At 46.7% G+C, this 26,264-nt stretch overlaps 1 protein-coding gene across 1 annotated transcript in view; it reads right to left on the bottom strand.

Moving 5' to 3' along the window:
• Positions 1–8,843, bottom strand: part of EXTL1 (exostosin like glycosyltransferase 1) — a 16,244-nt gene extending 7,401 nt beyond the window's left edge. The window contains exons 1-3 of the mRNA XM_007935881.1: positions 8,068–8,843; positions 956–1,046; positions 545–652 (exon numbers count right to left, since the gene is read on the bottom strand). Of these exons, the coding sequence (XP_007934072.1) occupies positions 545–652; positions 956–1,046; positions 8,068–8,843 (975 nt within the window). The remainder of the gene's footprint in view (positions 1–544; positions 653–955; positions 1,047–8,067) is intronic.
• Positions 8,844–26,264: the final 17,421 nt, after the last annotated feature.

Raw genomic sequence — 26,264 nt, 5'->3', positions numbered from 1 at the left:
TGTGTGTGTGTGTGCATGGTGGTGCAATGGTTAAAGCACTAGGCTGTTAACCAACTTGTCAATAGTATGAACCCACCAGCTGCTCCATGAGACAAAGATGAGGCAGTCTGCTTCCATAAAGATTTACAGCCTTTCTACTCTGTCCCATAGGGTCAGGATCGACTTTGGCAGTGGGTTTGGTTTTTCAGCCCCTTTCACTGGGTTTTTAAACGATCATGGGCCAGTGAAGCTGGGCCCATGGAGATCATCAGTTTAGCTTATCCTATTATACAGATGCGGAAACTAAGGCTGAAAGATCAGGACTTGCTCTGGATCAGAGAGGTCTAGAACCCCTGACTCCTGACTTCCAGCCAGCGCTCACTCCCTTGAACCCTTAGGGAGTCTCTGCCTCCATCTGATTCTATGGGAATCCCATATGCGGGTAAATTCATAAATATACATAGATGGGGGATAGGAATGAGGACTGAGACCAGCCTGGGAGCTGGGATCCTGGAGTCCCTCCCTTGTCTTGGGTCCCCACCCCCTGGGCAGGGCCCTGAGCTACCTGTAGTGGGAGCCTCTCGTCAGCTATAATGGCTGCCTTGGTCCAATCGATGACCTCGGAGAATGGCAGCTCCCAGTGGGGGCTGAGAAGTACAGGGATGCAGCCAGCCTAGGGGAGAGGGGTTAACTGGGGCACCCAGTCCCACCTTACACATACCCCCTCCCACTTCTGAGCCAGCGGCTGCTGCTGTGTGGGGCAAGAGGCAAAGAGGAAAGGAAAGTGGCGGTGGAGGTGGTGGTTTGGGGGGAGGTTGGGCTCTGCAGAGGGTGTATATGGCCACAACATAGCTGAGTCCCAGAGTAAGGGAGTGGGCAGCTCATGGCCTCTGCCCATTGGCCTGGGCCCAGGGAAGCTGGCTGGCTCAGGAGTGCACGGAAGACAGAGTGGAGGATGCCGAAGTCGGGGTTGTACCTGCAAGGCTTGGAGGAAACGTAAGGCATCAGAGCGGCGGCCTGGGATGAGGCAGAAGGTGGCGTTGGGCAGCGTTGCCCTGGGGTGAGTCCTAAGGAGGCACATGAGGGGGTCCTGCACACATGAGGTCTGAGACAGCAGCCCTCCACTCCCGTTTGGGGGATGGCTTCCTCAATGGCCCACAGCACCCCACACTGACACTCCCAAGTACACAGTATGCAAACCCACCAACATGCTCTCACATGGTAACACGCACAGCCTCATGCTCATACGCTAACACGAATGCTAGCCCCACACCTGCCCTTCACCTATAGGTGGAGAGGAGGCAAGAGCCCTGGGCTCTAGCTCTGGCTCTGCCCTTGGTGGCCTCAGATGCCTCCCTTCTCCTTTCTGGGACTCGGTTTCCTCATCCACAAAATGGGGGACAGGGTGGAGCCTGATGTTTCCAAGGCCATGTTTGCAGAGGCATATCTACGGAAAATAGTGCTTACGGCAAGCACTGAAATTGTGCAGCCCCTGTCCAAACATCTAACACTCATCTTTTTGGTAACTATACCATGTTGTTGTTGTTGTTGTTGTTATTATGTGCCGTCGAGTCAGCCCTGACTCATAGTGACCCCTCCTTGGGTTTCCGAGGCAGTATCACTACGGAAGTAGGATTGCCCAACCTTCCTTCCGAGGAGTGGCTGGTGGGTTTGAACCGCCAGCCTTCTGGTTAGCAGTCAAGTGCCTTAGCTGCTATGCTACCAGAGCTCCTAACTATACCATAGTATCGCTTAAAAATACAAATCAAGCTCATTAATCTTTTACTTAGCACATTATAAGGAGGGCTGGTGGCACAGTGTCTAAGGCATTTGACTGCTAACCAGAAGGTTGGTAGTTCAAACCCACCAGCCACTCTGCAGAAGAAAGACTGGAGAATCTACTTTCATAAAGATTTATTGTCTTGGAAACCCAAAGGGGGTCGTTATGAGTCAGAATCGAGTCGATGGCAGTGGATTTGTGTGTGTGTGTGTGTTTTTAGTACATTATGGCACTACAGGAAAATTACAACTGCACCTTCCTTGCTTTCCCTGATGACATTGGTCTATGATGAACTCAAAGTCATTTTCTTCAGTTTCTTCTCTTTCTATACTCAGCAGAGCAAGATCACACAGTCTGCCTTGGCCCAGGGACGTTCTCAATTCGAAAGTATTAGTTATAACTTGCTGACTGATCTGTCACAGCTGGTGATGGAAACTGTGATGATTAATAGAAACTGCTCAGTAGCGCCTCCCCTTCAAGTGATGCCCAGGGCATGTGCCATACCTGCCGTACCTTAGATATGCCTCTGCTTGTTTGACTTGGACGTGCACGCGGTTGCCCTCCCACTACCCTGCCACCCACAGTCTCTGGGCACCCCTCACCTGAATGGCCTCCACCCTCAGCCCTCCCCAACTCAACAGCCCAGGCCCATGAAAGCCTGCTCTGTCACGAGGTAGGCTGGGCCACCAGCCTGGAACCGCACAGGAAGCTGCTGCCCAGAGGCCCCCTCATCCAGGACAGGCCTCTTCTATTCCTCCTGAGCCCTCCCCTCAGCCACAGGGCCACACTCAGGCTGTGAGTTCCTGTGTGTGGAGGGGCAGGAGTTACAGCCTCCTCAGAGCCCCTCTCTGGGATTGGCCCCTCTGGGAACCAGAGGAGAGACCCAGGTCCTTGGGGCTCACAGGGCCTCAGAGTGAGGATGATAGGTAGTGCCCAGAGGGTCCCAGACCCTCCTCAGCTACAGCTCACCTGGCTCTGAGCCTGAACCTTCAAGAGGTAGACCTAAGAAGGCTTAGCCAAACTCTGGGCCAATCCCCATTGGGTAGATGGGGAGACTGAGCCCCAGAAAAGGCCAAAGACTTGCTCAGGGTCACAGAAAGTATTGGGACAGAGCTGGGACCACAACCAAGGTATGCCAACTCCCAATCCTGGGTTATTTGAACCACCCCAGAGCTTCTGCTTAGGCATCTCCCAGAGGGTCCCTGCCCTCTTTCTCCTCCTAAAGCTCAGATATCCACCAGGCTCCCCCTGGAAGAAGCTGAAGGCTAACACCAGGACACCTTCTACATCATTAAGAGCCACAGCACCATCCAGCCAGCTACAGACCCCCTTTCCCACCTCCCACCCCAACCCAATAAAGCCCTGTTGTTATTGTTGTATGCCCTCGAGTGATTCTGACCCACAGTGATCCTACAGGACAGGGTAGAACTGTCCCCTAGGTTTTCCAAGCCTATAATCTTTACAGAAGCAGACTGCTACACCTTTCTCCTGCAGAGCAGCTGGTGGATTCAGACTGCCAACCTTTCGGTTAGCAACTAAGCTCTTAACCATACCAGGCTCTAAGCGACTGACAACTCCTAAATTTAAGGCTTCTGGGAGTTCAAAGACACAAAGACCCTGCTGAATAAACTGTACCCCTTAGCCTTCATTAACCTCCATTGCCCTCTCCTCTGTGCCTTTGCATACCCCCTTTTTTTCTCTACCTTTCCATGCCTTGCTCTCCTGAAAAGTTTCTCCTACTCAGCCTTGATGGCTAAGCTTAAACATCACCTCCTCTGGGAAGCCCTCCTTGATTGCTTCCTCTGCTATGTTCCCATAGCCCCTGTGTTCATTGTAACAGTAATGACCTGAGGTAACCTTTTTGATCATGGACTTAGCTTCCAGGCACTGTTCTAAGAGCTTTACATCCATTGCCTCACTTCATTCTCACAGCAGCCATAAGAGATGAGAGGTCTGTACTGTGATCCCATTTTACAGCTGGGGAAACTGAAGCTTTTACATGGAGAAGCCAGGTAGGCAGCTCTACTTAACGAAGAATGTCATTGCCGTTGACTCATTTGTTTCTCCCATAAGACGGAGTTACTTGAGAGCAGGGGCTGTGCCTTCCTCATCTCAGTATCCCCAGGGCCTAGCAGTGTGCCTGACACAGAAGAGGTGCTCAATGGGTGTTAAATGAATGAATACTCCGTTTGGCAACAGAATAGGTTATTTTCAGCACAAATTCTAGTAGCAGGGCTGTCTGGAAATAGAGGCAGTGTGTGGCCCTGGGAGATAGTGAATTTCCCATTAGTAGAGGTAAAGAAACAGAGTCTGGGGGGTGGAGATTAAAGAGGGGACTGGTACACATGAGAGGAGACCACTGATGAAGTCTCAGGAATCTTAGGAATCTGTGGTCTAGCAAATTGTCTACCCCAGAATCGGGCTATCAGTGCTAAGGATGAAACCAGCGTCACGTTTGGCTCCAGGGCTCTAGGACAGTCTAGCCATGGGCAAAGCCCTAGTAACTTCCGTGGGCCCTAGGGACGTTGGCCTTCATGGGATCCTCCTTTCATTAAAAATACATTTTTTAAAATTATATTTTATAACTATGTTGGTGAAAAGACAAATATATTAATATTACATATTAAGGCATTCTGGCTAATAGTTCCTTTTTTTTCTTCCTGACTTGGAAAGAAACAAAAACAGTTTTGCAGCCCCTAAAATTATCGTGTGTCCTGGGCTCTGTGCCTCCTGTACCTAATGTTACAGGCAGGGAAACTTTAAAACATGCATTGAATTTATCTTTAGAAAAAAGTGGGGCAGAATATATATGCATATTGCTTGTAGAAACAGAGTATCTCAGAAAGGAAGCACAAGAAACCATGTGTTTACTTCTGGAAAGAGAACTGGGTGGCAGGGAAACAAGGTGGGAGGGAGACTTTTTACTGTATATCCTTTGGTGCCCTGTGAATTTTATACCATGTGAATGAATTACCTGTTCATAAAAATGAATAAGGAACGATTTCAATGGGTGGGAATTTACTCCAAAGCAACAGGAGACTGACTATTCAACTAAGGTGGAAAAACACAGGCTTTGGAGCCAGCCATGCAGATTCCAGCTCCACTGCTTCCAAGTATCTGATCAGAAGTGGGTGGGGCCATGCTGGACAGAGAACCTTGTCACCAAAGGCCCTCTCTCAGCCTCAATTTCCTGCTTCCTTGAATTGGGTCTAATGCCTTTCTTGAATGCTGTTTGAGATGCCTAGCAATGGCTTATATAAAGTGCCTGGCAAAGCACGCAGCCCAGAGCAGGCCCTCCCCCACCTCCTTTCCCCTAGTGCCAGCAGAGTGAATAGTGCCCGTGGAGGCAACTGTGAGCTGCCTCTCTCTCAGGCCAGCTTTTGTTTATTCAGGCCACCTTCCGGGGACTAGGCCTGCAGCTGTAGGCCTCACTTACTCTGACCCTCCACTGTCTGTCTCTCTGGCCCAGATAGCTACTTAGCACTTCAGGGAAACTGAGGCTCCCGCTACCCCAGAGGTTAGAAATCCTGTCACCCAAAAGTTGGCTGAGGCCAAAGACAGAACTCTCTGAAGTTCTGAGGACTATTAGAACTGCTACTCAGAAGGCAGCCCAGGCTGAGTGGAAAGCCTGGCCAGTTCTAGCCAATTTTAGATTAATCTGTAAACATTCAGTGGGCACCCAGAGGCATATCTAGGCTATGGATGGTATGGCATGTGCCCTGGGCACCACTTAAAGGGGGCACCAAGGAGTACTTTCTATTCGCCATCACAGTTCCCATCATCAGCTGTGAGAGGTCATTCAGTAAGTTAAAACTAATCGCACAGGCAGTGTTTTCCACAGACATGCCTCTGTGGGCCCCTACTATGTGCAGCCCCTTGGGAACACAGAGTTAGGTCTGGGGTCGTAAGTTGAAGTCTGAGCCTGGTTCTCCATGGGGTCACACAAATGTATATGTATCCCTAACATTTCGCTTCTCAGAGAAACCCAGACCAGGGCTTTGGACCAATTCATTCCACTTTTACCGCCTGCTGGGAATTTGTTTCCACTCCAGATATATTTAATCAGAATCTACATTTTAATAAGATCATCCAGGTGATTCATTTATATATATATATATACATATATGTATATATATGTGTGTATGTGTGTGTATGAAATGTAGATTCTAACTCAATATATCTAGGGTGGAAATGCAAATTCTCAGCAGGGGGTTGACCTGGAATGAATCTGTTAGAAGCTCTGGTCCAGTATAGAATAGTTTTCAGATTCACCAATAAGCCAATTCATTTACCTGTGACTGATGTCAGCTAAGGAACCTTGGTAGCACAGCGGTTAAGCTCTTTGGCTACTAAGCATTGATGGCTTGCACCCACCTAGCTATTCCTCAGGAGAAAAGATCTGGCCATCTGCTCCTGTAAAGATTCCAGCTTAGAAAACCCTATGGGACCATTCTACTCTGTCAGTGGGGTCGCTGTGAGTCAGAATTGACTTGATGGCATTTAATAACAAAGACAGCCAAAAGAACTTCCTGTAAGCAAGAATAGCTAAGTGCATAAGTGCTCAGCTGCTAACTGAAAGGTTAATTGTTCAAACCCACCCAGTGGCCCCATGGGAGAAAGACCTGGAGATCTGCTCTTGTAAAGATTCAGACCAAATCAAAAACCAGACTCACTGCCATGAGTCGATTCTGACTCATAGCAACCCCCATAGAGCTTCCAAGGCTGTAAACCTTCACAGAAGCAGACTGCCCCACCTGTCTTCCGCAGAGCGGCTGGTGGGTTTGAACCACTGACCTCTTGGTTAGCAGCTACAGACCTTAAGATTACTGCCTAGAAAATCCTATGAGGCAGTTCTACTTTACATGGAGTCACTAGTTGAAATCAACTCGATAGCACAAGACAACTATAACGACTTAGTCAGAAAAGTGCAGTGGGGGTATGTGGCATGGTGAATGGAGAACTTGGCCACCAAAGGTGAGCTTCTATCTAAGCTCTAAGCTAGCAGTGCCTGGTCTCCCAGGAGCCCCAAGCAGAGGCAAAAATGGAGCTTGGTCACATGCGGAATTCCTGGGAGGAAAGTGAAGCTGAGAATAGCTTCTGTTGTCCTAACAGAGAACAGGGAGATATAGCGAGATACCTGAGGGAGGGAGGGAGGGTAGGATCCCAGAATGCCTCAGGTATAGAGAGGGAAGCCTGTGCCCCAGGGGCCCTGGACAGCCTCAGAAGGACTTGTCGTGAATTCTTGCCTGTCCAGTCAGCCTTTGGAAACTGCTGGCCTCCTGGAGGTGCAGTGGATGATCAGGGGTTCAGGGCTCTGTTACCTGAGGTGTGACCAACTAGCTATGGTGGAGAGAAGTTTCTAGACAAGTTTTCCACCTCCTACAAACTGTGTAAGGAGCTCTGCTGGTGTAGTGGGTAAAGCATTTGGCTGCTGACCCCCAAGGTTTGTGTTTCAAACTCACCAGATGCTCCATGGGAGGAAGATGAGGCAATCTACTTCTGTAAAGATTTACAGCCTTGGAAACCCAATGGGATTGCTATGAGTCAGATGCTCCTTATGTAATGTTTAGGCTCCTTAATGTAATGTTTAGGCTCCTTATGTAATGTTTAGGCATCCTCACTGGCAGGAAATTCTTCTTTAGGTCTTACCTAAGTCAGATTTGCTATAACCAAGGACTATTTCCTTGAGCAGTTAATCTTCCAAATTAGAGGTGTTTTTGACCACTTACTAATCTCCATGGTCTCTCTGAGTCATTTGACTGGACTGACAGTCTCTCAGAATTCTAATACTGAGGGCTTCGGTGACAGATAATTCTGGACTCAAACACTAGCTGTGCTCTCTAGCTGTGTCACTTCAGACAAGCTACTTAACTTCCCTGAGCTTCAGTGTCTGGTATACAAACACTTAAATGACAGCCATTAGTATTATTTTATTATTGTCATTATCTTTTTAAAATTAATATTTATGAAAGTGTAGACATTATCAAAATGTGTGTTAAATAATATATCAGGGAAGGAGGGGTTAGAATGAGGGAAAGGGAGAAAGTAGGAATGAGTCATGTTTTACATTTTTGAAGATCCCCAAGGGAGAACTCCAAAACTTGCCTCTGACACTCCTTGCATCATATCACCATCTTGGTGGAAGTGTTCTCTATTGTCTAACTTAATTCCCTCCTGCTGCAGCTGAGGCCTGAGTTTGCCAAGACCAGTTGGTTCTCCCATCTCAGTCTTGCCCTCTCCCCTGGCCTCTGGGCTCCTTCCTATCACACCCCTCCCTCTCCAGCCCCTAAAAGGAATGATCCACTTACTGCTCAGATCCAAGGTCCTGCTCACAGCGCCCATCCCAAGGGCAGGCAGGAGAGTTAGTGCCTGCCACGCGCCACCCACCTCTCTCCTCTGCCAGGGCTAGCAGGCTCTCCCCAGGGTGGGGACTGTGCTGCTGCAGCTGGCCAAGAGCCCCACCTCGAGATGGGTGGGCTTCAGGGAGAGGTGGGAGGGCTACGTCGAAGCCGGGCCGGAAGGTGTCCACCATGGGGCTGGCCTCAGCCACCATGGCCTGTCCCAGCTGAAAGGTCTTGGGGCAAGGGGCTGGGTGGAGACTGAGGACCAGATGGTTCTTGCCCCCATTCCATTGTGGAGGCACCAGGCTGGGCTTCCCAGCTGGGCTGTCCAGGCTGAGGAAGAGGAGGAGGCAGGCTTCACCAGGGCTGAGTGTGTGGTAGCGGGAGCCCTCGATGGAAGCCAGGATCTGGCGATGAGTCTCAGAGATTGGTCCAGCTGCTGGGTACACGAATACCTTGAGACCACCACTCCTGCACTGGGAAGTGTCAAAGCAGGCTCCCCAGTTGCAGCTGCTGCTGTAGGGGGCTGGAAAAGGTGGGAGGGCATCTTCGGGGAGCTCCCTGGGCTGGGAGAAACTCTGCAGGAGTTCTGCATCCAGCCAGCGGGGCCAGACTTGAGGGGGCCCTGGTAGAGGTCTGAGGGGCACTGCCAGGCGGAGAAGTAGGGGGATCCCCAGGAGGATGAGGAGGAGGCAGGAGACTGACAGTGCCAGCCAAAGGGATTTTCTTCTCCACGACTGCATGTGGCCACCCACAGACCAAGTTGGAGGACACTAGGAGACCTCAGCCAGGAAGCAGGAAGAGCAGGGGCTTGAGGGTAGGTGGCTGGTGCTGGAATCAGTCTTCTAATCCAGCGACCTCAGGAAGACTGAGGCCAGGCATAAAGAGGCCAGGTGGGACCCACCTTCCTGACCTTGCCTTCCCGTGGTCAGCACTCTGCTTCCTCAGCCTTTGGACAGCCAAGCCAGCCTCTTCTGCAGGGCCCTCTGCCCCTGAGCACTGCCCAAGCTGACGCAACCCCTGTCCAGACTGCAAGGCCGTGGCCCTCTGCCCTCTTGGCTCCACCTCTTGACTTTGCCCTGGTCTGAGAGGAGGGCTGTCTGCCAGGCCATGGGTGACCCGTGAGGGCTCCCCAGGGGGTGGCTTGGCCAGGGTCCAGGGTTGGAAGAAAGCAAGGGTGGTCTCCTCAGTCCACCCCCTGTGCCGCCCCTGTGCCAGCTGACAGGCACTACTGGGCTGGGGGCCCTGCGGCCGGAGCTAAAATTAGACCCTTCACCCTATGTGGGCCATTAGGGCCAGCTGGGGTCAGGGCCTTGGTGTGGCTGAGAGGGCTGGGAGGGCTCTGGATCCTGGTCTTCTTCTCTGCTACTATCCCAGCTCCAGTAGCACAGCCTCTTCTCCCCCAATCCCAGCAGCTGGCCGTGCACCCTCTGGATTGGAGCTATCACAGTGCAGAGGCCAGATCTCCTGCCCCAGCCCCTGCCCCAAAGCCCCCAGTCCCTGTCAACGTCTTCTCCAGCTCTCTGTCTAGGCTGCCTCTGGCCGGTCTGCACCCCTTTCCCAGTGGCAGCCTGACTCCTCCCCTGCCAGCCCTGATTCGCTCCTGGCTAGGAGGCAAAGTCTCCACTTAACCCCTTTCAAACCAGATCTCTCGATTGTTCATCATCATAAGAACCAGCAGATAGCACAGCTCACAGTTTGCAGGAGCTGCCACAGCCTCCATCTCTCTGAATCCTCGCAGCAGCCCTTTAAGGCAAATGATTTATCACTGTCATTTTTTACAGATGAGGCAAGTGACACTCACAGAGGGAATAGACTCTTCCTAAGGTGACACATAACAACAACAACAACAAAGGTGACACAGCTAAGAAGTGGTAGAATGGAATTTGAGCCCTGAGCTACTAACTCTAATCCTGGTGGTGTAGTGCCTAAGGCATTGGACTGCTAACCAGAAGGCTGGCGGTTCAAACGCACCAGCCACTCCTCGGAAGGAAGGTTGGGCAATCTACTTCGGTAGTAATATTGCCTTGGAAACCCAAGAAGGAGGGGTCGCTATGGGTCAGTTTAGTTTGGATTGGTACTGCTGCTGGGGATGTGAATGTGAGGAGTCTACAAACCAACAGAAGAGAAAGTCAAGAGAAGAAATAAGTGAGGAAGAGTAGGGGCTGGGGGAGATTGGGAAAGGTGCTCCCAACTACCCCCAGGGTTGGTCCTGTGTTCCTCCAGCCCCTCCCCCATCTAGTTACCACCTTTTAGGCCCCACTCCTGGTACCTTTCACTCAGGTACACAGGTCTGCCCTTGTCTGGAGCTATGCAGGCTTAGTGGTATTCTTAGTCCTGGGGGGGAGTTCTTCCCGGGGTTGAATTTGACCATTCATTAGTTCATGCTCCATTGAGGGACTTCCCTGGTCAGTTCCTAGACCTGGGCTCTATTAGGGGAGTCAAGGAATGAGTGATGGGGGAGACACAGATCCTGACCACCAGGAGCTCTAGTCTGATGAGGGAGGCCCCATGGAATGAAGCAGATCTGGAGCTGAACTCTGCCTCTACCCTTTACTAAGGAGCCCTGACAGCAAAATGGTTAAGAGCTTTAAAGTTGGCTGTTTGAACCACCAGCCACTTCTTACTCCTCAGGGTGGGAGGGGCCTGGGGATCTGCTCCTGTCAAGATTACAGCCTAGGAAACTCTATGAGGCAGTTCTACTCTATCCTAAACAAACCTAAACCAAACCCACTGCCATCGAGTCAATTCTGCCTCATAGCAGCCCCCACTGGTTTTCTGAGGTGGTAACTCTTTATGGAAGTAGATTGCCTGGTCTTCCTTCCACAGACTGCCTGGGGGGTTTACTGGTGGGTTTGAACCGCCAACCTTCTGGTTAGCCATCAGAGCTCTCTACCCTATAGGGTTCCTATGAGTCAGAATTGACTTGGGTGACAAGAACAACACCGAAAAGCTGGACTCTGAGTAAAATCCTGAAGAGATGAGGGAGTGAGCACAGTGTATTTCTAGAGGAAGATCATTCTGGCCAAGGGGACCAGCCAGGGCACAGGTTCTGATGGGGACCAGGCCTGCCATGTAAGAGATACAAGCGAGGGTGAGAGGAGAAGCGGGAGAGGAGGCCAGAGAATTGCAGGGCCATGGAGGCTGTTAGAAATGCCCTTCATTGTGGAGAGCAGTGGCCTAGAGGTATGACCTGACCTTGTTTTCACAAGACCACATGGGCTATAGGGAGAAGCAGGGAACCCTATTGAACCATGCACATGTGCCATGATGGTGTCTTGGACAAGGGTGGGAGAGTGGAAGAGGTGAGAAGAGGTCACATTGTGGATATTTTGGAGCTAGGGCAGAAGGACAGATGTGCTAACTGATTGGGTGTGAGGTTTGGCTTGAGCACAGGTAGTATGGAGTTGCCATCAACTGAGATGGGCAAGACTGAGGGAGGAGCAATTTTGGGGAAGAAGAAAATAAGTGTGTTTCTGAGGCTAAGAATCATGTCTCATTCATCTTTCTTATTCCTAGCACTGGTATGATCAATGTCCAACAAAGGCTTTTTGAACGAGTGGATGGATGGATGGATGGATGGGTGGATGAACAGACAAAGCTGGGAGATCTAGAAGGACAAGGGTGGCTTGAGAGGACACTTGATTCTGCTCCAGCACCCCCAGCCCCAGCCCAGGGCTAGAGGCTTATCTAAGGTACAGCAGGTGCCCTGGGCACCACTTGGAGGAGAGGTGCCACTGAGCAGTTTCTATTGCCCATCACAGTTTCCGTCGTCAGCTGTGAGAGAGATCATTCAGCAAGTTACAACTAATACTTTCATACTGGAGAGCCTCCATGGGTCAGGGAGATTAAAGTCCTGTCCTGCTAATGGAAATGTTGACACTTCAAACCCACCAGCCACTCTGTGGGAGAAAGATGTTAGCAGTCTGCTTCTGTAAAGATGTACAGCCTCAGAAACCCTATGGGGGTGATTCTACTGTGTCCTAGGGTCACTATGAGATAGAATCAACTGGACGGCAGTGGATATGGGTCAAGGCAGACTGTGTGATCTTGCTCTGCTCAGTGTAGAAAGAGAAGACGCTGAAAAAAATGACCTTGAGCTCATCATAGACCAATTCTCATCCATGAAAGCAAGGAAAGTACAGCTGTAATTTTCAAGTAGTGCCATAACGTGCCAAGTAAAAGATTGCTGAGCTCGGCTTGTATTTTCAAGCTGATATTATGATAAAGTTATCTACAAGATAGGTGTCAGATGTTTGGACAGGAGTGCAACTTCAGTGCTTGCTATGGGCGCTGTTTTCCATAGTCGCACCTCTGCCCAGGGCACAAGCTCTCTCCCACCTCCATCCCTACAAAAGAGGTTCTCAGACCAGCTGAGGCCTGGACTTGTCAGGACTTTGATTCACAGAGTTGCCCTTGAGGCTTGGTTAGAGGAAGAGAAGGCAGGACGTCCTGGCAGGCAGGGCTGAGCAGGGCTCATCCTAAAAATAGATCTCTGGGCTCTACCAAGCAGAGGCCTATCTAGGATATGGCAGATACTGCACGTGGGCTAGGCGCCACTTGAGAGGAGGTGCAAATGAGCAGTTTCTATTCTTCACACAGTCTCCATTACCAGCTGTGAAAGATCATTCAGCAATTTCAGACTAATTGCCATAGGCACTGTTTTCCGTAGTCAGCCACTACCACTGAGGGCTCCAAGACAGCCATCGGGCTCTTTGGGCCTCATCAAACCCACTAGGAGTCCCTGTCCTATACTTGGGCCACAATCAATATGACAGAAGCTGACATTTAGGGGCAAAGCAGGAGGGAATGGGTGGCAGGGAGGTGGCAGCAGCCTAGGCTCTGGTTCAGTATAGAAAAGCTTCCCAAAGGAGGCTGTTTTTCCTGCAGGGCAGGGTTGAAGCAGGCCTTAGAGTGGATTTGAGGACAAAGTGTTCTCTGGCTGGCATCCTGGAGCTTCTGAGAACCTCAGTTTTGGTGTCACTGCTGTGGTGGCATCAGAGCTGCCTGGGGGCTGCCTGGGGGCTACCTGAGCATGGGGTGGCTTCCAGCCTGAGGTGTCAAGTATCAGATTGGCTAAGGTGGCCAGGCAGAAAATGGGGACAACACCGTGTTTGACCAACGTGTTTCCTCTCTGCATCCTGCATCTGCCTCACTCCCGCCCTCCCTGCCTTCTCTGGGCTGTGTCCCAAAGTCTCCATAAAGAATGGATCTAGTAGTCTTCAGGGAGAAAGGCGGCTAGAGCACTGCTAGTGCGGTGGTGAACAGCACAACCCAAGTGCTCTTTAAAAATGCTCTTAAGAAGCTTTTATTTTAAGAGCCCAACTGCTCTTAAATGTGTTCCTGGGCAAGTTACTTCACCTCTCTGTGCTTTCATTTCCTCATCTGTAAAATGGACATAGTAATAGCTCCTCCCTCAAAGGCTTGCTGGCAAGAGGATTAAATGATATAATGAATGTACAGCATTCAACACACCATGCCAGGCATGGAGAAGGCACTTAGCAAATGGTATCCTCTGTCCCTTCTCTAACCCAGGGAGACATGAGATGACTGCCCAGGCTATCAAGCTGTCCCTCTGGGGCTGATCAGGCCCAGGCCTTGGGTTTCCCCCTCTTGCACCCATGCTATTTCTGCTGCACCTCTGCACCCAGCCGGAAAAAGGAGACACTGGGGGAGCTCTAGGAAGCAATCGCCATGGAAACCCATCTGTTGCCTCTTGTCTGCTGTTGTTTGTTCCTCTAGTGATAGGCTGTCTAGATGTCTCAGAGCAGAATGACCAAGTGTGTGTGTAGGGGGTTGGCTGGAGTCTGCAGGAACCACTGGGATCTCATCTCTCACTTTCTTGAGAGACCCTATAGGACAGTAGAACTGCCCAATCTGGTTTCAGAGGCTCTAATCTTTACAGAAAGGAGATCTGGTGGCACAGTGCCTAAGGCATTTGACTGCTAACCAAAAGGCCGGTGGTTCAAACCCACCAGCCACTCCTCAGAAGGAAGACTAGGCAATCTACTTCTGTAGAGATACTGCCTCAGAAACCCAAGGTTGGATCCAACTCAACGGCAGTGAGTTTGGTTTTTTGGTTTTAATCTTTACAGAAGCAACCTGCCACATCTTTCTTCCCTGGAGCAGCTGGTGGGTTCAAACCGACAACTGTTTGGTTAACAGCCAAGCGTTTTAACCACTGCACCACCAGGGCTTGCTTCTTGAGCACAGATAACCCCAAATCTCGATGAACCCCCACAGGACCCAGCAATATCAATTCAGCTCCAGCTTAAGTAAGTCCTGCCACCCAGACTCCCACCAAGATGTAGAGCCCATATCCTGGCCCTAGTAGGTAACCCACACCTGTACCCCACTTGGGGCAAGGCCAGGGGCACAGCCCAGGGAACTCTGAAATGGGAGTCAGGGAAAGCAGATTGTGGCCTCTGCTCCTTCCCCAGATACAGCCATGTGACCTTGGACCAGTCACACCTGTCTTTGGGGCTCTTTGAAGCATACATGTAAAGTGATAGAGGGAATAAGCCATCTTCTGAGCTTTTCAGAGCTAAACATGTGGAATTTGTATTCAGAAGTAACCTTGACACAGGTTCCAAGACAATTCTTCACTTTCCCATCCAATCAACACTTAACTCTGTTAAGGAAAATTATCTAAAACTTGGAAGTGAGAAAATGAGGAGACTGTGTGACCTCCATTGTCCCACTGGGGCATTGTCTAACAAGCTACCCAGGGTCACTTTGTTTGACTTTTTACTTACTATGGCTTAGAGCCCAGACACTGTATAAGTGTGAGAAGTAAAATGCTGATTTGTAAGAAAGAGATAAATTGCAAATGATTTTTGTTCCATAGTGGTACAAATGACATCTGACTAGTAGAGAAGACAACCCCAAAGTAATAGGTCATGTTTGAATCAAACTGGCAGTCTTATCCCAGCATTCTCTGTTTGATTGTCTGTCTTCAATGAATCCTCTGAATCAGCTTTGTGATCCTGATGGCTTCCTCGTGAATTAATGAAATACAACTTGGACATGTGCTACTGTATATTTGTATGACAATTCTTTTAACCTTTAGAAAACTATGATTTGATAGCTCACCAAGCCTCATTTTCTTATTCTGTAAAGTGAAGAATTTGAAAGAGAGGCTGTTATGTTTGTTGACCGTGTGCCGGGCACTATTGAGCTCTTTAGATCCATAATTTCATTTAAGCCTCACAGCTAAACCACCCAGGTGGGGGATTATTCTCCCCATTTTACAGATGAAATCAGTGAGATTCAAAGAGGTGAAGCAACTGCCCCAAGGCCACAAAGCCAATGAATTACAGAGCCTGGGCTTGAATCACTGCATCACTGGGTTAATTTGTACATAACACACTTATTGTGGGGCTCGTTGGATGAGATAACATGAGGGAGAGGACTTGGCAAACTGTACACAGGTACGTACACAGGTGAATAATTACAGTTCACCCAAGGCGTCCTTCTAACCAGCCATACCTAGACATGGCGTAGGACTTGGGTCTCCTTTCCCTTTAGAGCAGTCTCTGCTTCCTATAGGGTGGGACTCTGCTGTCAGGAGAAAATCAGGCCTCTCAGTCCAGCCCCTGACACACAGGACACTCACTGTCCATGCCTCAAAGTAAAGACTGAGCTTTCAGCCCTGGATGCTCTTCTGGGGCCTGTATTCTTAGTGCAGGGATCTAACAGTAGGTAGAGCAAGGGGCAACAGAACTTAGCAAGCCAAGAGAAGTGAATTCTAACCCCCGGTCTTGAATTCATTCTGTCCATCCGCCTGCATGCCTTATCTGAATCAGACCCTCTCAGAAAGCTCCGAAAGCCATGTCATCCTCCCGCCGCCACCCCACCCCCTGCCGCCCCCAGAGCAGTCCATACCCTGATACCTCAACCTCAGCCCACAGTTGCCAAGGGGTTAATCAATGGAGCCAGCTTGACAAATGTTTTCCCAGCGTGCAGGCTGCTGCAAACCCTAGTAATTAACAGCTTGTTTTCCCAAGCCAAGCCACAAAGATTTATTTCTCCTCTCCTCTCTCTCCAGGGATGCCACTCGGCAGAGTAAACACAGCTTTTGTTGGCTTTTTGAGTAGATGCTCAGCAGATGAGTGGGAGCTGGGGGCAGGCATCAGGCCTGTGGGGAAGCAGGCCCAGAGACAGGCTTAGTGGAAGAAATGAAAGGGGCTCAGTCCCATCTTTCTTTAAATTTTAGCCCCACTTTTGGGAGCCTGGCCCCAGACTGACATTCCTTAATATGTGATAATTATCGGTATAACTGATGGAGCACCTGTGAGGACTGGGCACCTTACTTTACCTCATTCATTTCTCACAATTACCAGAAGAGCTACATACTTTTATCTCTGCTTCCAGATTGGGAAAGGGAGGTGCAGAGAGGTGAGATCACTTGTCTAGGGTTACCCAGCTAATGGGTGGTAGAGCCAGCACCCAAACCCTGGTCTGTCTGATGCTAGATCTGCTAAGCTTTCTACTTTCTCTTAAAGAAGAAAAATCAGTCCATTTGTTGAATACCTACTATGTGCCAGGTACATATGTTGTTGGACACTTACATCTGCCCCTAATTCTGGAAGTATTGTTCCCTAGCTGCTCTCAAGGAGGCACTGATTCATAGTGACCTTACGTATAAAAGAATAAAAATGTTACCCGGTTCTGAGTCATCTTCCTGATCATTGGTAATGCATTGTTGTGGCTGTATGTTATCCATAAGGTTTTCCTTGGCTGATTTTTGTAAACAGGTCACCAGACCTTTCTTCCTAGTCTTAGTCTGGAAGTCCTGCTGAAAACTGCCCATCATGAGTATTTGACATACTGGTGTATGGGTTCCAGCACTATAGACCAAATCCCATTGCCGTGGAGTGGAATTCCAACTCAAAGTGACCCTCTAGGACAAAGTAGAACTGCCCCATAGGGTTTCTGTAAATCTTTATGGAAGCAGACTGCCGTATTTTTCTCCCATGGAGTGGCTAGTGGGTTCAAACTGCTGACCTTTCTTTTCTGTTAGCAGCCAAGCACTTTGCCACTGTGCCCACAGGGCTCTTCCAGCTCTACAGTGACACACAAACCACCACAGTATGAAAAACTGACACATGGGTGGTGGATCATCCCTCTACTATGTCATTAACATCAGAAGAGTAAGATAGAACAGCCCACAACTTGGGGAAGAAATACAGACCGTGAATCCCAGAAATAAGGATGCAATGGGTTGCTGCTCATTATCTAAACATCATCCTCATTGGATGTTCATCAGGTCCTGTCAGTCCCACCTCCAAACAAACCCTGAAACAAGCAATCTCAGTTTCTTCTTGCTGCCATCACAGAAATAAAAGTGGGTGGATTTAAATAACAGATGTACTTTCTCATAATTCTGGAGGCTGAAAGTGCGAACCAGGGTCTCAGCTGTGTTGACTCCTTCTGGGAGCCTCGCTCCTGGTTCTGTGTCTGCTGGTGATCGCTGGCTCCTCGGTGTGGGAAGATCCTCACATGCCGCTCCTCCCCTGTGTGTGTGTGTGTGTGTGTGTGTCATTTCTTTTTAAAATTATGGTGAGAATATACACACCAAAACTTTTGCCAATTCAACAATTTCTCCATGTAAAATCAGTGACATTGATTATGTTTTCATATAGTGCAACCATTATCACTCACCATCCTCTTCCTAAATATTTTACCACTATCAACGTAAACTCAATGCCCCTTATGCAAAGTCTCTTTTCCTCCTTCCCTCCCACCCCTGGTAATCACTAACAGTCCTCGTTTTCCATATATTTGCTTATCTGATGTGAGACCACACAGTATTTGTCCTTTTCGGCTAACTTATTTCACTCAACATAATGTTTTTAAAGTTCATGCATCAGGACTTCATTTCTCTTTATGGCTGAGTAATATTCCATTTGTTGGCTAAGAATTCTGAAAATAACCATGGACCGTCCAAAGAATGAACAAGTCTGTCCTGGAAGAAAGTGCAGCCAGAATGCTCCTTGGAAGCGAGAATGGCTACCAGACTTTGTCTCACCTACTTTGGTCATGTTGTCAGAAGGGACCAGTCCCTGGAGAAGGATATCATGGTTGGTAAAGTGGAGGGTCAGCAAAAAGGGGAAGATGCCCAATGAGATGGATTGACACAGTGGCTGCAGCGATGGGCTAAAGCACAGCAAGGATTAAGAGAATGGGACACGTCCAGGCAGTATTTTGTTCTGTTGTACACAGAGTCACTATGAGTTGGAGCCATCTTCACGACACTAAACAATAACACATCAACAACAACAATATTCCATTGTGTGTACCTCACTGCCATCAAGTTGGATCTGACTCATAGCCACCCTCCTTGGGTTTCCGAGGCGGTATCCCTACAGAAGTAGATTGCCCAACCTTCCTTCCTCGGAGTGGTAGCTAGTGGGTTTGAATCGCCAGCCTTCTAGTTAGCAGTCAAATGCCTTAGGCATTGCACCACCAGGGAGGGCTCCTTCCCTTTGTGTGTGTGTGTGTGTGTATATATATATATATATATATATACCACATTTTGTTTGTCTGTTACAGCCCTGGGAGAGTGAACAACCTAAGGGAACAGCCATCTTGACCAAGCTTTGACATTTTCTCTTTTCTTCCTTACAGGCAGGCCTCCCTGCCCGAGTACACCCACCCCCACATTCCTCCTTATCTTTCCTTACAAGCTTGTGTGTGTACCTACGCCTACATTCTCCTGTCATAAAATTAATCTTTCTGGCAAGTATGGGTTTTATATCACAGACCAGAAAAATAACAGAAAGTTCACAAGGCAAAGCCAATTCATTCCAATAACAAGAAGAAAGCATTATCAGTATTCCTCAAATCCCCTACTCCATAGCCCAATTCCTTTTAAAAACCCTAACTTTTTCTCGGCTTGAGACAGTCTTTGGTGAGCACAATCGCCGTCTCTTTGGGTATCCAATGCTCTTGCTTTTCACCTCGTTCTGTTGTCAAACAAACAAATGTTGATAAACATTCAGATTGTTTCCACAATAATCTGGTTATTGTGAAAAGTGCCGCAGTGGGCATCAGTGCACAGGCTTCTGTTTATGTTTCTGCTTTCATTTCTTCTGGTTATAAACCTAGGATTAGGATTGCTGGGTCATATGGTAGTTTCATGTTCAACTTTTTGAGGAATGACCAATTTTTTTTCCACAGTAGCTGTACCATTTTATATTCCCACCAGCAATGGAGGAGGATTCCAGTTTCTCAACATCCTCACTGTGATAGTTGGAGCTGTGTGTCAACTTGGCTGGACCACAATTCTGTGTGGTTTAAGCAGTTGTGATGTGGTTATTCCCATGATGGGATCAGATGTATATGTTTTGAGCAGCCAATCCATGGAAAGGGGGTTTCCCTAGGGTGTGGCCTGCTTCCAGTATATTTATGGACATCCTGGGAAAAGAGACACTCTTCTGTGGATCAGGATTCTATTGTGCTGCCTACAACTGTCCGTGAGTGAACAATCCACCATTCGGCCTGGAGATCTTGGATTCGTCATTCGTTGGAGTCAGCAGCCAGTGTACTACTGCCTGCCAGCCTTGAGCTCCTCAGCCCCTGCAGCTGCGTGAGTCAGAAAAAGCCTCCAGCTTGACATTTGATCCAAGAACTTTGGACTTGCCAGCTTCTATAAGTGTGTGAGCCATTTTCCCAAGACAAATTTCTCTTTATATATAAGCTTTACTGGTTTTGTTTCTCTAGAGAACCCAGTCTAACACACCAACATTTATTTTTTTATATTTGTTTTCTGTTTTCTTTTTTTTTTTTTTAAATCATTGTCATTCTAACGGGGGTGAGGTGAATTCTCATTGTGGTTTTGATTTGCATTTCCCTAATGGCTAACGGCTAATGAGGAGCCTGGATAGTGCAATGGTTAAGTGCTCAGCAGCTAACCTAAAGATCAGCAGTTCGAACCCACCAGTGGTTCCTCAGGAGAAAAGACCTCGCTGTCTGCTCCCATAGAGATTACAGCGTATGGGGCAGTTCTTCTCCAGTCTATAGGGTTGCTATGAGTTGGAATCAACTCGATGGCACTCAACAATGGTGAGTCATGAAGGAGCCCTGGTGACACAGCAGTTAAGCATTTGGTTGCTAATCTTAAACTTGATGGTTCAAACCCATCCAGTTGCTCTGTAGGAGAAACACCTGGAGATCTGCTCCTGTAAAGATCATGCCTAGAAAACCCTGTAGGAAAGTTCTACTATGTCACATAGGGTTGATACGAGTTGAAAATCTAATCCATAGCACTAACAAGAATGGCTAGATGCACTGAGCATCTTCTCATATTGGTAATTTGAATACCTTCTTTGGTGAAATGTCTATTCAAGTACTTTACCCATTTTTGTTGTTTGGGTTGTTTGTCTTTATGTTGTTAAGTTGTAGAAGTTTTTAAAAAATACATTTTGAATTTTAGATCCATATCAGATATGTGTTACCTGAATATTTTCTCTCAATGTGTAGATTATCTCTTCCTTTTGTCAATAACATCCTTTGATGAACAAATCTGTCCTTTTATAACTCAGAAGTGATTAGGTTTAGGATCCACATACACTGGTAAAACCTCAGTGAACTGAATGATTACATTATATTTGATTGCATTTTGGAAAGTGATTATATTACATTACATTACATGTAAGATGATTACATTTTGGAAGGACTGCAAATAGGGTATAGGGGCAGCTTCTGACCTCCTCTAAACTCACAGGGGAAAGACAGAATCACCATCAACAGCATCAGCCCAAGATGATTCCTATGAGGCAGAGGTCAAACATGCCACCACCTTCCAACTTTTTCTTTTTTTTACCAATTCTGACACCAACCATTTCTCCCATGACACTCTACTTCTCAGCTGGGTTCAATAATTCATTGCAATGACCACACAGCACTCACAGGCAATACTCATGATTATGAGGTTAATTGTTGCCCTTGTTAGGTGCCATCAAGTCAGTTCCAACTCATAGCGACTCCATGTACAACAAAACAGTGCCTGGTCATGTGCCATCCTCACAATCCTTGCTATTCTTGAGCCCATCATTGCAGCCACTACGTCAATCCATCTTATTGAGGGTCTTTCCCTTTTTAGCCAAGCCTCTACTTTACCCAGCATGATAGCCTTCTCCAGGGAACGGTCCCTTCTGACAACATAACCAAAGTAAGTGAAACAAAGTCTGTCTATTCTTGTTTTCAAGGAGCATTCTGGCTGCACTTTTTCGAGGACAGATTTGTTCATTCTTCTGGCAGTCTATGGTATTTTCAGCATTCTTCACCAACACCACAATTCAAAGGCATCAAGTCTTCTTTATTTATCATCTAGCTTTCACATGTATTTGAGGTGATTGAAAATATTATGGCTTGGGTTAGGCACACCTTAGTCTTCAAAGTGATATCTTTGCTTCTTCTCACTTTAAACAGGTCTTTTGCAGCAGATTTGCCCAGCACAATACAACATCTGATATATTGACTGATGCTTCCATGGGCGTTGATTGTGGGTCCAAGTAAAATGAGATCCTTGACAACTTCAAACTTTTCTTCATTTATTGTGATGTTGTTTATTGGTCAAGTTGTGAGGATTTTCATTTTCTTTATGTTCAGGCATAATCCCTACTGAAGACTGTATTCTTTGATCTTCATCAGTAAGTTCTTCAAATCATCTTCACTTTCAGCAAGCAAGGTTGTATCATCTACATACCTCAGATTGTTAATGAGTCTTCCTCCAATCCTGATGCCATGTTCTTCTTCATATAGTACAGCTTCACAGATTATTTGTGCAGCATACAAATTGAATAAGTATGGTGAAAGGATACAATCCTGAGGCACACCCTTCCTGATTTTAAACCATGTAGTATCCCCTTGTTCTGTTCAAATGACAGCCTCTTGGATTATGTACAGGTTCCTTATAGATACAATTAAGTGTTCTGGAATTCCCATTTTTACAATGTTGTCCATAATTTGTTATGATCCACACAGTTGAATGCCTTTGTATAGTCAATAAAACACAGGTAAACATCTTTCTGGTATTCTTTGCTTTCAACTGAAATCCATCTGACATCAGCAATGATATCCCTCATTCCATGTCCTCTTCTGAATCCAGCTTAGATTTCTGGCAGTCCAACCATTCTTAAATTATTGCCAGCAAAATTTTATTTGTTTGTGATATCAATGATATTGTTGGATAATTTCCACATTTTATTGGATCACCTTTCTTTTGAATGGGTGCAAATGTGGATCTCTTCCAATCAGTTGGCCAGGTGATTGTCTTCCAGATTTTTTTGGCATAAATGAGTAAGTACCTGCAACACTGTATCCATTTGTTGAAACAGCTCAATGGGTATTCAATCAATTCTCAGAGCCTTGTTTTTCACCAATTCCTTCAGTACAGCTTGTATTTCTTCTTTCAATTCCATCAGTTCTTGATCATATGCTACCTTTTGAAATAGTTGAACATTGACCAATTCTTTTTATTAGTTACTCTATATTCCTTCCATCTTCTTTTGATGCTTTCTGAATCATTCAATATTTTGCCGATAGAATCCTTCAACAATGCAACTCGAGGCTTGAATTTTTTCTTCAGTCCTTTCCACTTGAGAAGTACTGAGCATGTTCTTCCCTTTTGGTTTTCTAATTCCAGGCCTTTGTACATTTTATTATAATACTTTACTTTGTCTTTTTGAGCTGCCCTTTGAGATCTTCTGTTCAGCTCTTTTATTTCATCATTTCTTTCATTTGCTTTAGCTACTCTCTGTTCAAGAGCAAGTTTCAGCATCTTTTCTGACATCCATTTTGGTCTTTTCTTCCCTTCCAGTCTTTTAAATGACCTTTTGCTTTTTTTATGTATGATGTTCTTGATGTCATCCCACAATTTCTCTGGTCTTCAGTCATTGGTCTTCAAAGTGTCAAATCTATTTTTCAGATGGTCTCTAAATTCAGGTGGGATAAAATCAAAGTTGTATCTTGGCTCTTGTGGACTTGTTTTAATTGTCTTCAGCTTCAACTTGAAGTTGTTTATGAGCAATTGATTTTTTTTTTTTTTCCCTACAGTGTATTCCTGGGCTTGTTTTGACTGAAGATATTGAGTTTCTCCATCATATCACATTTGATGTGAATTTTTTTTTTTAATATAAAACACATTTTTATTATAGAAAATTTAGAGAACAGAAAAGGAGAAATAAAATATGTCTCTAATGCAGCCACCCAAAGGTAACTATTGCTACAGTACTCTCCCTTCTTTCATTCTGTGAAAAAAAAATGTTTTTTTTTTTCCATATTTTAGGTCATAATGAATATATAATTTTAAAAACTCACTGCCATCGAGTTGGATCCAACTCATAGCGACCCCTCCTTGGTTTTCTGAGGCAGTATCACTAGGGAAGTAGATTGCCCAATCTTCCTTCCAAGGAGTGGCTGGTGGGTTTGAACCATCAGCCTTCTGGTTAGCAGTCAAATACCTTAGGCACTATGCCACCAGAGCTCCCATATATCATTTTAGAACGTATTTTTTCACTTAACATTATAATTAAACTTTCTTTTTACTTCTAAGAGCCCACTGTTGATGTGATTTTTGTGTATTCCATCTGGCAAGGACTACATGTATAACTGCCATTTATGTTGTTGGAAAAAAATTATTTGCAATGAATGTCATTGGTCTTGCAAAATTCTATCATGTGATCTCCAGTGTCATTTCTATTAGCAAAGCCTTATTCTCTAACTACTGATGATTCTTCTTTGTTTCCAACTTTAACATTCCAATCCTAGTCCATCTTAGTCTGGCAGCTCTGCTGAAACCTGTCCACCGTGGGGGACCCTGCTTGTATTTGCAATACCAGTGGCATATTGTCCAGCCTCACAGCAACACTCAAGCCACCACAGTACGATAAACTGACAGACCAGTTGTGTAATGGGGTTTGTTAGGGAAATTTATTATTACAAGTTACGATTCAGGAACAGAAACAAGTCAAGATACAGTTCCTTAATCAGGACAGCCTCTTCTCAGCCATGCTGTAGGCACACCTCTCTTTGGCCTCAGCCCCTACCTTCCATAAGCCAGTTTTACAAAGCTCTTTTAGCTTTGCTGATAGACACCCAAAGAGGCATTCAACTCCACCAGGAAGCCTCCTACCTGAAAGCACTCAGCTCTCCACAGGCCGACAAGCCTGTCTCTGTCTCCTGCCTGTCTCTTGGTTCTGCTGCCTCTGCTGCCACTGTCTCTCTGCCATCTCTCTGCTGTCTCAGCACAAGGATCTCCGGTCCAATGATGCACTCCATTCCTGGTTCTTCTTCTGCCTTCATGGTAGTGAGATTCTTCTTTTCCACCTCTGGGATGGCTCATTTTAAGCCTAGAGGAATGGCAAAACTGACCAATCTCCACATTAGGGTTCTATAACCTTATTTGCACAGTCCCACCCCCACAAGGATGCCATGTGCCTTATTCACATTATTAGCAAGCTATCCAGTCCTCACTTTTACATAGTCCCATCCACTCATCTGGTGGGAGTCGCAAAGTCCATGGCTAGAAGAGCATATTAAGTAGTTCACTGCACCACAGAAGGTAATCTGCTCTATCCAAGGCTGACTAGCTCAATCACATGTCACTCCATGACAATAACTGAACTGGTATTTGGCCAAACAACTAGGAACCATAGCCTAGCCAAGTTGGCACATAAAATTAACCATCACACCAGCTTTGCTCCCACCTCCCCTGTTCCCACCCTAGTCAGGATGACCATCATTTCACTCCTGCGTCACTGAAATGGCATCCTCCGTGATCTCTATATTCCTCAGGTCACACTAAAATCCTTTCTACTCAAAGCAGATAGAGGATCTTGTTCAAATATAAGCTCCACCTTCTCCCCAGTTTGAACTCCTCAGTGGGTTTCCATCACACTCATAATAAAATCCAGGCTTCTTTCCATGGCCTAGAAGGCTCTCTGTGATCTGGCCTCTGCCTTGTCTCTCCCACTCACTGTACTGCAGCTCCATTGCCTTCTTTCTATTCCCCAGACACAGTCAAGCTGTTTCCACCTGAGAAACTTTTTCCTTGCTTTTCCCTCTGCCTAGCATGTTCTCCCAGAGCTCAGCATGGTGGCTGCTTATTAACATCTAGGTCTCAGTTTACATGTCACCTTATCAGAGAGGCCTTCTCTGAACACATCATCAAGGAATAATAGTAGGTAACACTTCTTGGGCATTTTCTATGTGCCAAGCATTGTTTTATGTACTTTCCATGAACTCACTCTTTGAATCTTCACAACAACCCCATAAGGTAAGCATTATTATTATTTCCATTTTGCAGGTGAGGAAGCTGAGGCTCAGAGAGTTTGAGTGACATGACCAAAGTCTTACAGCTAACAGGCTGGAGAGCCAGTATTCAAATTCAGTAGTTTGTTTCCAAAGTCAATTTTGAACCACTATGCTGTGTTTCCTGACACAGATTATCCATTACTATTGGCTACCATTATTGTTTGGGAGCTCTGGTAGCATAGTGGCTAAGACACTTGCCTGCTAACCAGACGGCTGGCGGTTCAAACCCACCAGCCACTCCTCGGAAGGAAGGTTGGGCAATCCTACTTCCGTAGTGATACTGCCTCGGAAACCCAATGAGGGGTTACTATTAGTCGGGGCCGACTCGACAGCACATAACAACAACAACAACAACCATTATTGTTATTGTTGTTGTTGTTGTTGTTATGTTATGTTATTATCCAACCTGAATTTAGAGACCATCTGAAGGATAGATTTGATACATTGGACACTAGTGACCAAAGACCACATGAGTTGTGGGATGACATCAAGGAGATCATAAATGAAGAAAGCAAAAGGTCATTAAAAAAGACAAGAAAACAAGAAAAGACCAAAATGGACATCAGATGAGACTGAAACTTGCTCTTAACTATAGAGTAGCTAAAGCAAATGGAAGAAATGGTAAAATAAAAGAGCTGAACAGAAAATTTCAAAGGATGGCTCAAGAAGACAAAGAAAAGCATTATAATGAAATGTGCACAGAACTGGAGTTAGGAAACCAAAAGGGAAGAAAATGCTTGACATTTCTCAAGCTGCAAGAACTGATGAAAAAGTTCAAGCATTGAGTTGTAATATCGACGTCCAGGAATTGATAGGATACCCATTGAGATGTTTCAACAAACAGA

Source organism: Orycteropus afer, unplaced genomic scaffold (genome assembly GCF_000298275.1).
Source record: "Orycteropus afer afer isolate SDZICR_OR568_19922 unplaced genomic scaffold, OryAfe1.0 scaffold00031, whole genome shotgun sequence".
NCBI classification, from domain to species: domain Eukaryota; kingdom Metazoa; phylum Chordata; class Mammalia; order Tubulidentata; family Orycteropodidae; genus Orycteropus; species Orycteropus afer.
Note: the sequence above shows the minus strand (reverse complement) of the source record. Positions and strands in the feature narration are given on the sequence as shown.